At 44.9% G+C, this 16,859-nt stretch overlaps 1 protein-coding gene across 2 annotated transcripts in view; it reads right to left on the bottom strand.

Annotated features, from left to right (window-relative positions):
• ciapin1 (cytokine induced apoptosis inhibitor 1) overlaps positions 1-16,859 on the bottom strand; it is a 74,064-nt gene that overhangs the window by 30,439 nt on the left and 26,766 nt on the right. For both annotated transcript variants that reach the window (XM_088379194.1, XM_088379195.1), the window contains exons 6-7: positions 10,027-10,100; positions 3,807-3,928 (exon numbers count right to left, since the gene is read on the bottom strand). In XM_088379194.1, the coding sequence (XP_088235320.1) occupies positions 3,807-3,928; positions 10,027-10,100 (196 nt within the window). The remainder of the gene's footprint in view (positions 1-3,806; positions 3,929-10,026; positions 10,101-16,859) is intronic.

The following is a 16,859-nucleotide window of genomic DNA, read 5'->3' as shown; positions in this document are numbered from 1 at the left end:
AGAATGATGAATGGATGAGGTGCGACAGTGTATGTGCAAGAATGAAGGAGAATGTTTACAGGAAGGTCACTTGGAGATAAAACCAGCAGGTGCCAGAGGGAGACACCCAAGCCAAAGATGATCGTCGAGCCTGAAAGACGGAAAGGAAAACAACAGCCCCCACACATCGAATCGCCCATAATCAGCACCCAACCCCACGGAACCAGCTCTCACCAAACCAGCACCCACTCCCATGGAATCAGACTCTCCTGCGAACTTGCCCCACCCCAAAGACTCATCACCCATCAAACTCGGCCCACACTGGCATGTGCAACTGAATATAAGCTGACCAAAGAACCTTGAACGTGGCCTTTTCTGAATGGAGACTTTCCGCTCTTGAAAGGCCCAGCGCTGTATTGTACTTCCCTGAAAACAGAGCTTTCTGAACAAGAATTGTGATTGAACTCAACCAACCTGTGTAAGTCTAATTTCTGCTTCAGTGTCTTAGCATTTTCCTAAATCTGAAGAAATCAAACGAACACGCAGTGAGTAAATTGGATAACAGGTGATTGGCAATGGCTTTTGCCGTGAGGCGCAGATAGCGCGCTCCCTAAATTGTGGACAAAATCCAACACCGAACCCCACCAGTTTCATATGCGCATCCACCGAACCCCTCTTTAGTGATTTTTTTTTCTTTTTCCCCAAGACAGTGATGTTTTTACTGGTGCAAAAAATGAGCCGTGCATAAACATCACCTTGTTCAAAGAATAAAACCAACACAATGCATGAATTCACAACAAATGACATACCAGCAAATCAGTGTGACTTCTGCTTTTGCCTTTGCGAGACCAGTTCAGATATGCAAATTTATAAATCAGGTGTGTTCGGACCTCCGCAGTGGAGGCTCTGCCGAACCCCCGAAACCGACTCACCGAACCACTAGGGTTCGACCGAACCCAGGTTAAGAACCACTGATCTCTATTAATACACAAATCCATCAAAGTCCTCATATTCTGTATCCAAAATAAACTCTTGTGCAAGTTCGCCACTAAACATGACAAGTTCCTTCTTGTCATTGTCTTGTCGTCACGTTATTTTTCAGCAATGATCCCGGCTTTCCAGAAAGCTTGAGTTGTGCCTCGTAAGCATGTCTCTTTGTCGATGCCATTTTAGAGGATCCTAATGCTGTTTGCTTTTCACAAACGGTATTTGCTTTTCACAAACGGTAGTACTTATTTATCAATAGCGGACGAAGTACGTACTCTACGTGTTACGTACAATCCTCTGGTTTTCTGCCCCGATCTACGTAAAATGTAATGTCTTCTGATTGGTTCATCGGGTCTACATACTACACCAGTATATAGCGTCTCTGTGTGGCGGAAGCCACACAAAAAACCTTTACAGATTTTGGAATTTGGTCCACACAAAAGGTGCACCTTATCAAAAGGCTACCTTTGTTTTTTGAGAAAATTAAACGCTTTTAAGTGGGCCTTATGGTGCGGAAAATATGTTATACTATTCTTATTAGTATTAACAAAAACCTGATTAATATAACAAGTATTATGAATTATATTCTCATTACTATTGTTATCGTTACCAATGACAGTACCATACTGCAAATTGTACTGTCCCTCCACATACTTTCTTCTCTCCCTCTCTTCACTGTCATTTATTTTGTCATTGTTGAAGGTTATCATTTGTTTACTTTATATTTGTTTGTTTACTTATCTTTTACCTTATGCTTGCAACAAAACTCCAACACACACCACAAACCAACACCACACACTCATCACTCCCCCATCCCTTACCCATTCTGTCCCCTAACCTCTTGTGTTTTCTTTTGTTTGTGTTTTTTGTATGCATGCATGCACTGTATGCACTGCATGTCAAAGTCAAAGTCAAAGATGCACGAATATACGTATGTACATGTACGTACGTATGTATGTATGTACATGTATGTATGTATGTATGTATATATACGTTGTGTTATGTTAGAAAACCTATTAAATCAAATCTGATTATGTATAACACAGATGTCAAAGTCAAGGCCCGAGGGCCAGATACGGCCTGCCACATCATTTTAGGTGGCCTGCAAAGACAAATTGTGCATCGAATTCATATGTCAATTCCAAAACTTCAAATTGTTTTCACTTTTAAAAAATAGATAGTTAGCAATTTTTATTACGATTCTTTTTTTTAATAATTTTTATTTTTAAATATTTGATTTGATTTCAATATTTCATTTTTAAATATTTGAACAGTTTTTATTAGTCTCTGTTTTGAAAACTAGTTATTCATCAGTTTGTTCTGTAGGCTATACTATATATACACAATATGAGACGTTAATACCGTAATTTCCGGACTATAAATCGCGTTTTTTTTCATAGTTTGGGTGGGGGGGCGACTTATACTCAGGAGCGGCTTATATATGTTTTTTTTCACTAATTTTTACTTGATCATTAAGACATCACTTACTTACAAGTATAGTTGACCACTTCCCATGTTATTTTTAGTATTGCTGATCACTTCACATGCTTTTATATCTTTATCTTGAACATATTCAAAACATAAAAAATAGAGAAAACATCAAATAAAGCAATTAACACTTTAAAGCACCATATCCAAGTCCACTGTCTGCTGTATGCACACTTGCTCAATTTTTGCTCCTCTTATATTTATTATTATTATTTATTATTATTTGTTTATTTATCATTTATTCAAGACTCTTATTTATTCATTGTTGGCTTGTATTATAGTTATTTGAAATATAGTTTATCTATCGTTATATGAGCCTGTGGAATATTTTGGAGTGCAAGCGCCCTCAGCCGTCCGCACCCATTGTTGACAAAGAACGATCAATGGATTTAATGAATTGGAGTGACACCGATGGTTTTATGAACATGTTATTCATGTAATAGCCGTCCTTAATCACTCTATATGTTACGTCAGGCCCGTTCTCAGCTCTTTGTTTGTGTTTGTCACGTTAGCATACCTATCGTTTAGCCTGTTGTTGCTATTTAATGAATTGGAGTGACACCAATAGTTTTATAAACATGTTATTTATGTAATCGTTGTCCTTAATCACTCTATATGTTACGTCAGGCCCGTTCTCAGCTCTTTGTTTGAGTTTGTCACGTTAGCATACCTATCGTTTAGCCTGTTGTTGCTATTTAATGAATCGGAGTGACACCGATGGTTTTATAAACATGTTATTCATGTAATAGTTGTCCTTAATCACTCTATATGTTACGTCAGGCCCGTTCTCAGCTCTTTAATTGAGTTTGTCACGTTAGCATACCTATTGTTTAGCCTGTTGTTGCTATTTAATGAATTGGAGTGACACGGATGGTTTGATAAACATGTTATTCATGTAATAGTTGTCCTTAATCACTCTACATGTTACGTCAGGCCCGTTCTCAGCTCTTTGTTTGTGTTTGTCACGTTAGCATACCTATCGTTTAGCCTGTTGTTGCTATCGTTTAGCCTGTTGTTGCTCGTTCATGACTGTTATTGGTCTGGGATTTTGTCGAATAAATTGCCCCCAAAATGCGACTTATACTCCGGAGCGACTTATATATGTTTTTTTTCACTTTTTGGGGCATTTTATGGCTGGTGCGACTTATACTCCGGAGCGACTTATAGTCCGGAAAATGCGGTACATTTATTTGGGTTGACAATTTTAATGGCCCTTTGAGGCCCTATGACCATGATGCAGCCCGCGACAAAAATAAGTTTGACACCAGTGCTGTATAAGGTATCTGGATATAAATGTCAATTAATTTGTTAAGGACCCCTGCGATACAGTAACTCCAGTGCAAGGAACTTACCAGTTCTTGCAGGCTTTCTTTTTCTTGATTGCACCTCCCCCACAGATAGGCGCTTTAAGAGACACTGGGTCTGGCTTCTTTAAATCTTCTTCATCAAGTAGAGCATCAGAATCCACAAGGTCCTAGTAGAATAGGGCAGAGGAGGTTTGAATGAGTCATGTGTGTATGTTTCTAGTCTTAACCTTCCAATTTCAAGCTTGCCCGAAGCTAGACTGGTAAAATTCAACCAAGTCACTCGGGTCAACCTCTGGAGCAAGGTCTGCAGATGGGGCTTGCTTTTGAGGGCCTGATGGCTAGGCCTGCATTCATGGGCCTCAGCCCAAAAAGGCAACACCACCTGTGGGAGGGGCTAGAGGGGTTTGTTGCGTAGCGAGTATTTTTTTAATAAAGCCTGTACTTTCCGTTTAAGACTTGCCACAATACAAACATTTAGAACTCTATTTGACTTCAGACCTATTCAGACTTATTTTCACTGACTCTGAGACGTCCACAAATCATGATAAACATTTTGTTTACACGCTACCTGAAACGCATTATATACTAATGTGATGTGGTGGCGATTAATGACGTCACACGAGACATCCCTATTGCCCCCCACTTGGCACCTCAATAATGGGACTCACTCCAATGGACGAGCGGTTAGCCTACCTCTGCCTTTGGCTGCGTGAAAAGAAGGGCGGAGCTGTAAACTAATGACCCCTGGTGATGCCAGTCCGACCTAGCAGACCCAAACGTATTGCACTCAAATCTGTGGCTCTTTTATGTACCTACTCTGTGGGGTGGATACTGTGGGAATGTGACTTTCCCCCTGGGATCAATAAAGTTAAGTCTAAGTCGAATATCAGATTCAAGAGGAGCAATATGGTTTTCATCCTAGCCACAGAACAGTGGATCAGCTATACACTGTTGGCAGGGTCCTCAAGTATGCATGAGAGGTTGCCCAACCAGTCTACATGGAAAAGGCATTTGACCGTGGCCCTTGGGGAATTCTGGCGGGGGGTGCTTCGGGAGCATGGGGTACCAAACCCCTTGATAAGGGCAGCTTGGTCCCGATACAACCAATGTCAGCATTTGGTCCGCATTTCCGGTGTAAGTTGAACTTTTTTAGGGGAGAGTTGGACTCCGACAAGGCTACCTTTGCCACATCAAGGACCGTGCCTTTTCTAGGTGCAATTTCTAGATGCAGCTGAGGCGCTGAGGGGGGTCGGTTTGATGCCCTTTGAATTGCATCTCTGCCTTAGCAGATGACGTGGTACTGTTGGGTTCTTCAATCCATGATGTCCAACTCTCACTGGAGCGGTTTGCAGCTAAGCGTGAAGCAGTTGGGCCAAATCTGAAATGATGGCCCTCAATTGGAAAAGAGTGGAGTGCCCTCTTCAGGTCGGGGATGAGATCCTCAAGTGTTAGTATTGTATCTTGGTATATTGTTCACGCGTGAGAGCAGGATAGAGTGGGAGATCGACAGATGGATCAGTGCTGCGTCTGTTGTGGTGAAGGAGCCGAGCCGAAAGGCAAAGATCTCGATTTTACTGGTCAATTTAACCCTCACCTATGGTCACGAGCTGAGGTTCTGATGCTGGGGGACGGTGCAATGAGTTGTGTGGATTGATGCATCCATCAATGAAAAATTTTGAGCTCTCCACTATGGCATCCTGGCGTTGTTTGGACTACAAAACTTGCAGAGTAATAAAAATGGCGAATTTGCGAAACCGTTTGGGCACACCCATTACCTTGTTTGGTAGTCCCGCACCAACGGATGTGATGTAATAGATGAAAATACATAATGGAAAACAGAGAAAACTGAACGGAGTAAAAAACAGCCCCCTAACAGATTTTAAAAGTATCTCTGCAGCTTTTCTACAATTTTGGAGACTCAAAACACAAAATAAAATAAATATAAAATCAAAAAAAGTGGATTTTCCATGATTTGTCATGATATGATCGATTTCAGTCTGTTCATGCCCCTTCCGTACCCATAATAACGAAGTCATTTTCTTCCTGCAAAACTGACATCAGCAATTGCTTTGGTCAAACAAGGGATTGTCGATCGAGCATTTGATCAACCAACCAGAAGACGTCAACCGTAACAAATAACTCATGAGAACATGAATTTGACCCAAGAGACTGGGTTGGTCTAATTTTCAACCCAAGTTGGGTTGTTTTAAACTCATCATTTTTAGGGGTAAAGTTTAATGTTTTTGGAAAACAGTATTACTGTATATACAGTAATTGTCTTTGGTTTGCGATGTCCTTGAATAACGCTGTTTCGTGTTTACGACATGCGTGTCATGATATTTTTATATTATTTATACTATTCTTTCGTACATATTTATACTATTCTTTCGTATCCCCTCCGTGAGTTGTCACCTTATCGTGGTGGAGGGGTTTGCGTGCCCCTATGATCCTAGGAGCGATGCTGTCTGGGGCTTCATGCCCCTGGTAGGGTCACCCATGGCAAAAGGGTCCTAAGTGAGGGGCCAGACAAAGCACGACTAAGACCCCTTAAGATGAATAAAATATATGGACCTAGTTTTCCCTCGCCCGGACGCAGGTCACCGGGGCCCCCCTCTGGAGCCAGGCCTGGAGGCGCGGTTCGAAGGCGACCGCCTGGTGGCCGGGCCTTAGTCCATGGGGCCCGGCCGGGCACAGCCCAAAAAGAAAACGTGGGTCCCCATTCCTATGGGCTCACCGCCTGTAGGAGGGGCCAAAGGGGTCAGGTGCAACGCGAGCTGGTCGGTGGCCAAAGGCGGGGACCTTGGCGGTCCGATTCCCAGCTGCAGAAGCTGGCTCTTGGGACATGGAATATCACCTCTCTGGCGAGAAAGGAGCCGAGCTGGTGAGTGAGGCAGAAAAGTTCCGACTAGACATTGTCGGACTTGCCTCCATACATAGTTTGGGCTCTGGTACAAGCCCTTTCGAGAGGGGCTGGACTTTCTTCCATTCTCGAGTTGCTCACAGTGAGAGGCGTCGAGCAGGTGTGGGCATACTTACTGCGCCACGGCTGGGCGCCTGCACATTGGGGTTTACCCCGGTGAACGAGAGGGCAGCTTCCCTCCGCCTTTGGGTGGGGGGGCCGAATCCTGACTGTTGTTTGTGCCTATTTACCGAACAGCAACTCAGATTACCCACCCTTTTTGGGGTTCTTATGAGAAATGCTGGAGAGCGCTCCTTCTGGAAACTCTTATCGTTCTACTGGGTGACTTCAATGCTCACGTAGGCAATGACAGTGAGACCTGGAAGGGCGTGATTGGGAAGAACGGCCCCCCGATCTGAACCCAGCGGTGTTCTATTATTGGACTTCTGTGATCGATACGGATTGTCAATAATGAACACCATGTTCAACCAGGGGTGTCCATGTGTGCACTTGGCACCAGGACACCCTAGGCCGCAGTTTGATGATCGACTTTGTAGACGTGTCATTGGATTTGCGGCCGCATGTTTCGGACACTCAGGTGAAGAGAGGGACGGAGCTGTAAACTGATCACCACCTGGTGGGGGGTTGGCTCCGATGGTGGGGGAAAATGCCGGTGCGACCTGGCTGACCCAAACGCTCTGTGAGGGTCTGCTGGGAACGTCTAGCAGAATCCCTTGTCAGGAAGAGCTTCAACTCCCACCTCCGGCAGAGCTTTTACCACGTCCCGGGGGAGGCGGGGGACATTGAGTCCAAGTGGACCATGTTCCGTGCCTTCATTGATGAGGCAGCCGACCGGAGCTGTGGCCGTAAGGTGGTCGGTGTCTGTCGTGGCGGCAATCCCCGAACCTGCTGGCAGACACCAGCGGTAAGGGATGCCGTCAAGCTAAAGAAGGAGTCCTATCGGGGGCCGTTTTGGCCTGTGGGACTCCGAAGGCAGCTGACAGGTACCGGATGGCCAAGCTGAACGCCGCTTCGGCGGTTGCGGAGGCAAAAACCCGGGCATGTGAGGAGTTTGGCGAGGCCATGGAGAATGACTTCCGGATGGCTTTGAGGAGATACTGGTCCACCATCCGGCGTCTCAGGAGAGTGAAGCAGTGCACCGTCAACACTGTTTACAGTGGAGATGGCGTGCTGCTGACCTCGACTCGGGATGTCGCGAGTCGGTGGGGAGACTACTTCGAAGACCTCCTCAATTCCACCGACACGGCTTCCATTGTGAAAGCAGGGCCTGGAGACTCTGAGGTTAACTCTCCAATCTCTGGGGTCGAAGTCACTGAAGTAGTTAAAAAACTCCTCGGGGCAAGGCCCCAGGGGTGGATGAGATCCACCCAGAATTTTTAAAGGCTCTAGATGTTGTGGGGCTGTCCTGGTTGACATGCCTCTGCAACATCGCGTGGACATCTCTGGATTGGCAGACTGGGGTGGTGGTTCCCCTCTTTAAGAAGGGGGACCGGAGGGTGTGTTCCAACTACAGAGGAATCACATTCCTCAGCCTCCCTGGTATGGTCTATTCAGGGGTGCTGGAGAGGAGGGTCCGTCGGGAAGTCGAACCTCAGATTCAGGAGGAGCAGTGTGGCTTTCATCCTGGCCGTGAAACAGTGGACCAGCTCTACACCCTCGGCAGGATCCTCGAGGGTGCATGGGAGTTCGCCCAACCAGTCCACATGTGTTTTGTGGACTTGGAGAAGGCATTCGACCGTGTCCCTCGGGAGGTTCTGTGGAGGGTGCTTCGGGAGTACGGGGTGCCGAGCTGATAAGGGCGGTTCCCTGTATCACCGATGCCAGAGTTTGGTCCGCATTTCCGGCAGAAGTCGGATTCGTTCCCAGTGAGGGTTGGACTCCGCCAAGGCTGCCCTTTGTCACCGATTCTGTTAATAATTTTTATGGACAGAATTTCTAGGTGCAGCCGAGGCGTTGAGGGTGCCCGGTTTGGGGACCTCAGCATTGCGTCTCTGCTTTTTGCAGACGACGTGGTGCTGTTGGCTTCTTCAAGCCGTGATCTGCAGCTCTCACTGGAGCGGTTCATAGCCGAGTGTGAAGCGGTCGGGATGAGGGTCAGCACCTCCAAATCCGAGTCCAAGGTCCTCGGTCGGAAAAGGGTGGAATGCCCTCTCCGGATCGGGGATGAGATCCTACCCCAAGTGGAGGAGTTCAAGTATCTTGGGGTCTTGTTCACGAGTGGGGGCAGGGTGGAGCGCGAGATCGACAGGCGGATCGGTGCAGCGTCGGCAGTAATGCGGACTCTGTACTGATCTGTCGTGGTGAAGAGAGAGCTGAGCCAAAAGGTAAAGCTCTCAATTTACCGGTCGATCTATGCTCCTACCCTCAGCCATGGGTCGTGACCGAAAGAACGAGATCCAGGATACAAGCGGCCGAAATGAGTTTCCTCCGCAGGGTGTCCGGGCTCTCCCTTAGAGATAATGTGAGAAGCTCGGTCATCCGGGAGAGAGTCGGAGTAGAACCGCTGCTCCTCCACGTTGAGAGGAGCCAGATGAGGTGGCTCGGGCATCTCATTAGGATGCCTCATGGACACCTCCCTGGGGAGGTGTTCCAGGCATGTTCCACCGGTAGGAGACCCCGTGGACGACCCAGGACGCGCTGGAGAGACTATGGCCTGGGAACACCTTGGGATCCCCCGGGATGAGCTGGATGAAGTGGCTGGGGAGAGGGAAATCTGGGAGTCCCTCCCAAAGCTGCTGCCCCCGCGAATCGACCCCGGATAAGCGGAGGAAAATGGATGGATGGATGGAAGGATAGATTCTTTCGTATTTCATCTCATATATTTAAAGCCTTTTTTCGACCTAAGTGGTTTTGCATTCTTAAGCGTCTTAAAGGTGTCCTAAGATTTGTAACGGGTGCAGGAACTAGTTGGTGCGCATGGCGGAAGAATACACCATGAGAGAGGCTGTGAATGGAGGAAGACAGCGTTACCCACTCACATAGTTTACGCCATTTTGGACTGTTGCGTCGTCACTCTCTAGCAATGCCCTTTCCAGTGTGCAAGCCAACCACACAGGTAAGAAATTGTTTTCTCTTTCTATTCAATACTGTACTGTATCATTTTATTACTGTTCCGACTTAAACCAAAATTTGGTTTACATTGCTGTGTAGGAACCAATCGACATCGTATACCGAGGACCCCCTGTATACTGTATTGTTACAACATTGTAGACGGCCGGCACGCGGCTGTGTGGCTGGTGCAAAACCAGGAATTCAGATGGAAAAGCGATTATTTGGGGGCAAGCAAGGCAATGTAAAATGTGGAATCGGGCTAATGGAAAAGGGGCATTCGGCTCGGAACCTCACCGCATCATCATCATTCATGTCGTTTGCTGATAGTGTCCACATTTTGATGGTGTTTGGATCCAGAGCTAATCTCCCTGTGGAACAAATATTGACAAAGATTAATTTATTCATGCATTTAACCAACGCGTTACATTCTCTCAACCTTCATGACATATATAAAAGTGCAAAAATCACAAATAAAAATAACAATGTACCGTATTTATTCTTATTATCGCCCATATTCTAATAATCGCCCAGTGTGTGTTAGCAATGACAAATAAAAAACATTGATACCTCTAATTATCGCCCATGCTACTAAAAATTCCCCCCAAAACTTACGTTTTCCTCCGCGACCGCATGCCGCCGACATTGCTCAAGTTTAAATAAGATTGATTTGACAGCACGTCGAATGTCCCTTTTAAATTTTTTTCTCCATAAACTATGATACAATTACACTCGTCACTCCGCTACAATATCCTCACGCAAATTACGTTATCGGGGCGTGCGCTCGAACAAGACGATCGCGATAACATGACGTGCGCAACATGTGATGTGCGATGGTAATCGACGCACCCCGCTGTTAGAGGTAGATCAAAAAAGCCGCTCTTCTAGTGTTAGGAAAACCAGTGAGATGCAGGTATTGCATACTACATAAGGAAAATATGCATATTATTGCCCATTTCAGTGCCCCTTGGAGATCGGACAAAAGGTGTTCTCTATTAATCGCCCAGCCCACCTGTTGGACATAAACCTTCTCTAATTATCGCCCTGGGTGATAATTAGAATAAATATGATATTTCAAAGGCCCCACCTCCAAAACCTGGCTAATATCAGTGTTTTAATAAACAAGGGTGTTATTAAACAGCAAAAACACAGCAAGAAAACGTTGCTATACAGCATTGCTATGCAGGGTTGCTATGTTCTGTCATCGGCGTCACATAAAACAAAAAAATCAAGAATGTATGCATGTACAGTGGGGCAAAAAAGTATTTAGTCAACCACCAATTTTGGAAGTTCTCCCACTTACAAGATGAGAGATGCCTGTAATTTTCATCATAGGTTCACTTCAACTATGAGAGACAGAATGGGGGGAAAGAATCCAGAAAATCCCGTTGTAGAATTTGTAATGAATTAATTGGTAAATTCCTTGGTAAAATAAGTACCGTATTTTCCAGACTATAAGTCGCTCCAGAGTATAAATCCCACCAGCCATAAAATGCTTAATAAAGAAGAAAAAGACATATATACAAGTCGCACCGGAGTATAAGTCGCAGTTTTGTTGGGAAATTCATTTGATAAAATCCAACACCAAGAACAGACATGTCATCTTGAAAGGCAATTTAAAATAAAAATAGAAAGGGCAGCAACAGGCTGAAGGTACGGGATGCTAACGTTACATAAACACATGAACAAGGAACTGAGAACGTGCCTGACGTAACATATTAAGAGTTATTGAAATAACTCTAGCATAAGTAAAATGTTAACAAGTTTATCAAACCCTCCGCTTCACTCCAAATCATTAAATCCAACGAAATCTTCATTCTCTGCGTCACTTATAAACAATTCCGCTAACCCCGGAAGTAGAAGATGCAGCGTTTCCTCTTCTACGTGGCTTACGTCAGACTCATTGTCCGTTGCAGGTTCAATTATTCCACAGGCCTCGAGCACCTACATCCAGTTTAGTGTGAAAATAACATGTGAAATGATATATTGTGTTAATAATTTCACACAAGTCGCTCCTGAGTATAAGACGCACCCCTGGCAAAACTATGAAAGAAATTGAAAATATGGTATTAGGTCACCTACAAACAAGAAAGATTTCTGGTGCTCACAGACCTGTAACATTGTCTTTTAGTGGCTCCTCTATCCTCCACTCGTTACCCCTATTAGTGGCACCTGTTTGAACTCATCAGTATAAAAGACACCTATCCACAACCTCAAGCAGTCACACTCCAAATGCCACAATGGCCAAGATCAAAGAGCTGTCAAAGGACACTAGAAAAAAATTTGTAGACCTGCACTATGCTGGGAAGACCGAATCTGCAATAGGTAAGCAGCTTAGTGTGAAGAAATCAACAGTGGGAGCAATTATTAGAAAATGGAAGACATACTCGACCACTGATAATCTCCCTCGACCTGGGGCTCCTCGTAAGATCTGACCCCATGGGGTCAAAATGATCACAAGAACGGTGAACAAAAATCCCAGAACAACACGGGGAGACCTCGTGAACGACCTGCAGATAACTGGAACCAAAGTAACAAAGTCTGCCATCATTAACACACTACGTGCCCAGAGACTCAAATCCTGCAGTGCCAGACGTGTCCCAGTGCTTGAGCCAGTACATGTCCAGGCCCGCCTGAAGTTTGCCAGAGAGCATTTGGATGATCCAGAAGAGGATTGGTAGAATGTTATATGGTCTGATAAAACCAAAATAGAATTCTTTGGTAACAACTCAACTCGTCGTGTTTGGAGGAGAAAGAATAAAGAGTTGCCTCCAAAGAACACCATACCTACTGTAAAGCATGGAGGTGAAAACATGCTTTGGGGCTGTTTTTCTGCAAGGGGACCAGGACGCCCCTCCGTGAGTCATCACCTTATTGTGGTGGAGGGGTTTGCATGTCCCAATGATCCTAGGAGCAATGTTGTCTGGGGCTTCATGCCCCTGGTAGGGTCACCCATGGCAATAGGGTCCTAGGTAAGGGGCCAGACAAAGCACGGCTCACACAAACCCCTTATGAAGAAAAATATAGACTTCGTTTTCCCTCGCCCGGACAAGGGTCATCGAGGCCCCCCTCTGGAGCCAGGCCTGGAGGTGGGGCTCGAAGGCGAGCGTCTAATGGCCGGGCCTTCACCCATAGGGCCTGGCCAGCCACAGCCCAAAAAGGAGATGTGGGTTTCCATGGGCTCATCACCTGTGGGAGGGGCAGAATGGGTCAGGTGCTAAGTGAGTATTGCAACAAGTATGTAATCAGCCGATGCCCGGCTGCAGAAGCTGGCACTTGGGACATGAAATGTCATCTCTCTGGCTGGAAAGGAGCCCGACCTGGTGTGCGAGGCAGAAAAGTTTCGACTAGACATAGTCGGACTTGCCTCCACACACAGTTTGGGCTCTGGTACAAACCCTCTTGAGAGGGGCTGGACTCTCTTTGTTAGAATAATTAGTTTTGTAGAAGCGCTGGCCGGCCTGAACCAGAGGTCTCATACCTTCGCTCAAGGCCAACATATCTGGGACACAGGGACACGGCATTCAGGTTTGGAGATCGCAGCCGAGAACGAGGCTGCCAACCACCTAAGAACAGACTCTGCATTCCTGGGGTCACGAATCGGCCAAGGCCATGCGGCCTCGCACCACACAACATTGTCAGCTAGTTAATCAGCGTTGCTACAGCCACAATCTCCCCTCCCTTTAGTGTAGCAACGCCTCTTGTAACCAGGGCAACCCAAAATAAAAAGAGGAGATAGCGGAAGAGGAGCTCAGAATAGGTGGAGGACTGTAACTGGGCCTTCTACCTAATTCTCCTCACGAGCAAAAGGAATGCTGGTTGTCTTCTCCTCTTTGTTTCCGGCATGTGGATTAATGTCTGGTGATGTTTAGACTTCACATTTTTATTGGTCCTTCGAGCCAGATTCCAATACACCTGAGGATTCCAGCGGGCGGCAGCGGAAGACCGCGCGCGTCAGGACCTTCCTAGGTGGGGTCCTAGAATCCTTTTCAAAGGCTGGCTGTCCGCTCGTCAGCTGGGATCTGAAGGTTGAAGGCAATCCGAGGTGCAGAGGTGAAGAGAACCAGAGGGTGAGTTTGTTTTTGTTTAAAAGAAAAGTTTCGGCCGAGGGCTCGATGCCCTATAAAAGTCTTAGGACAGAACGGAGAGGTCCGGTTCTAAAGGTACCAAAACGGAGAGGTCCGTTTAAAAGGACAGAGGTGTCCAAGAAAAGTTACAGAACGGAGATGTCCGTCTAAAAGTAACAAAACGGAGAGGTCCGTTTAAATAAAAGGACAGAAGTGTCCGACGGAGAGGTCCGTCTAAAAAGGTCAGCGGGAAGCCGAAAATTCCGTAAAACTGTATGAATGAGAGTGTGAATGGGAATACATATCACTAGATATAGTATTCCATATTAAAGCAGTGGGGAGCACATAACGTGGTTCTGTGGACGCAATAGGCAAGGATTCTCCACCAGAACGCTGGTTGAAGTGAGAATCACCACAGGATCTTTTCGTTATCCCATTGGAAACACCTGACTTTAGAAACCCCTATGGTTTTACAGTTGGGACCAAATTGATTAAAATGGGGAACTTGCAGAGCAAAAATAATGTCCGAGATACATTAGAATGTAAAGATTGGAAAATAATTTAAAGACAGGATCCTGATCGAATTAAAAATCTAGATAAACGGATCAAAAAATACAAATTTGAGGGAGAACTAGAAGAAGTACAAGAGCGGGAGGAGAAAACACAGGCTACAAACTCAAAACAAAAGATCATAGAGAAGTTTTATCCGCAAATACAGGACACACACAAAATTGAGGAATCACCTCCTCGTTATGGGTTGACAGACAGAGCCACTAGGCAGAAAAGCCCGCTAGAGATGGATTGGTCAAAGAAAATGGGAGCAGACTATCGATTGATACCTAAAACCAAAATTTTGCTTTCAGCCCCATTCACTGAAGACACGAATATTGAAGATTCAGAATTAACTCCAAACATGCCACGATATCCAATGATACAAGTGGCCAACCCAAATTATGATCCAGGTAATAAACAAATTCACCCCAGGATGGTAATGGTTGACAGAACATGGACAATAGAGGAGATAAGGCAAGTGGAAGGGCTGATTAACCAGGTACGCAACAGATATAGTATGAGAGCAAACTATACAGAAATAGGGAGAACAAAGCAAAATGATAATGAAACCTTTGATGAATATCGAGTGCGCATGACAGAAGTGTTTAAAATACACCGTGGACTGGTAGAAGATAATGCACCCCAAGGTGCTTATCAGCAACAATTAAAAAATGCCATCCACGTAGGGTCCAAGCCAGCAATACAAATTAGGGTGACCAAAAATCATCTCGGAATGAACAATGGAACTTTGGAGAAATACATATATCACGCCCTCCATGCAGCAAAAGTAGTAAAGGATCAACAAAACCAAAAGAAAGCATCAAAAGACACTTTTTTGGTAGACCAGGATAGTGACACTTTTTACCAAAATGCAGGCAGAGGACAGAAAGGCCAGAGAGGGCAAACAATGTCTAACAGAGAAGGCTTTAGAGGCCGAGGAAAAGGAGTTGTGCGACCTAGTCAATTAGAATGCTGGAATTGCGGAGAAAAGGGTCACTTGGCACGTAAATGCCCAGATAAACAAAAACAATTATGACTAGGGCATGATCAAACTGAATCGGATTCTCATATGACAAAGATATAACCTGGCTGCCAAAACGAAAGAGAAATTTGCTTAAATATACAGGAGATATTTGTGTTAGAAGGATAAAGTAAAATAGAGAAACACTGAAGTTAAAAATTTGCAAAATAAATGGAAAATAATTACAAATAGCTTCTAAAAGTAAAATAGAGACTAAATCAGACAAGACGAACAAAAATGTGTGTTCTTAGTGGTATCTATGTGGTCTTATATGTTGTGCTTCATCCTTTTGTGCTGGTGTGTGTGTGTGTGTGTGCGCAGAGGATCCTCATGAGTGGGTGTGTATACGAGTGTATGTGTGAGTGAGATGTGTGTTCTATGGAAGAAATCAGTAATAGAGAATGTTTAGGAGGCTTTTGAGCGATAATAGGGAAATTGAGAAGTGGACAATGGTGTGTTTAAGTTGGTTAGAGAAACTAAGATGAGCAAGGTGTGGTAGTAGAGAAAATAAGGCGTGTGTGCAATAGAGAAAATAAGACGTGTGTGGCAGAAAGTTACTAGAACGGTGGCTTGATAGGATGAGAATAAGAGACAACAAATGTTGTGTAGAAGACATTGAAAGATGTCGAATGTGAACATGATGAACGGCGCAACAGCAAAGTTGGCCTGCCCTTTGAGAGGTTGAGACTGTTGAGCGTGCCTGCACTCGCGCGTAATCGCGGGTCTGTGCTATGCTCGTGCGGGCGGTGGGCCGGCATCATGATTGTTGCAGGAAATGGCCAGCCTGTGACCGGTCAACATTGATGCCGCGCCCCCCCCTCGCACAGGGGGTGCTATGGCTGCGGGAGGGGCAGGGACAGTGTGAGTTTCTCAGTGGATGTTTGAAGCAGAGTGATGCTTAAGGAAGATGTGACAACATTTGCATGAAGGATAAAAGGCACTGATGAGGAAAAAACATATAACCAAAACGTCAAAATAGAGGATGACGTTTGCGCAGCGTTGTTTGTTGGTATTGTTTGTGAGCTGTGTCTCTGCTGTAAGTTTAACGTGTGCTGTCAGTGTTATGTGTTAAAAGGATGAAATTGGCTAATGTAGGTGCACAAAAAGAATTTGCTAGACTGTTGTCTATTCGATTTACACCGCAGAAAAGAAACAATTTTGACAGATAAAAATGAGAGGAAAAGAGAGAAATCTGTTTGCAAGCAGAAACTAATCCACACTAGTGCATGTTAGTGTCGAGCCCTCATGAGAAATTCGAACTAAACAAAACAACAGAACGTGCTTTCAGGAATTGGAAGACGCTAAATTGTGAATTTAATATTTTGCAACGCTACATTTAATGGGAATAATTGAATAGTTGTGTTATAAGATTATACAAAATTCTAAATGTAAGCTACATCTGAGAGATTGAGTTCATCAAATTTAAAAACAAAGAAAATATTCAAATTAATTTGCCAGTAGTTTTTTTTTTTTAGTTAAGTTTTTTTTGA

Source organism: Syngnathus floridae, chromosome 6 (assembly GCF_059516105.1).
Source record: "Syngnathus floridae isolate MCC-2025c chromosome 6, RoL_Sflo_1.0, whole genome shotgun sequence".
Lineage (NCBI taxonomy): Eukaryota > Metazoa > Chordata > Actinopteri > Syngnathiformes > Syngnathidae > Syngnathus > Syngnathus floridae.
Note: the sequence above shows the minus strand (reverse complement) of the source record. Positions and strands in the feature narration are given on the sequence as shown.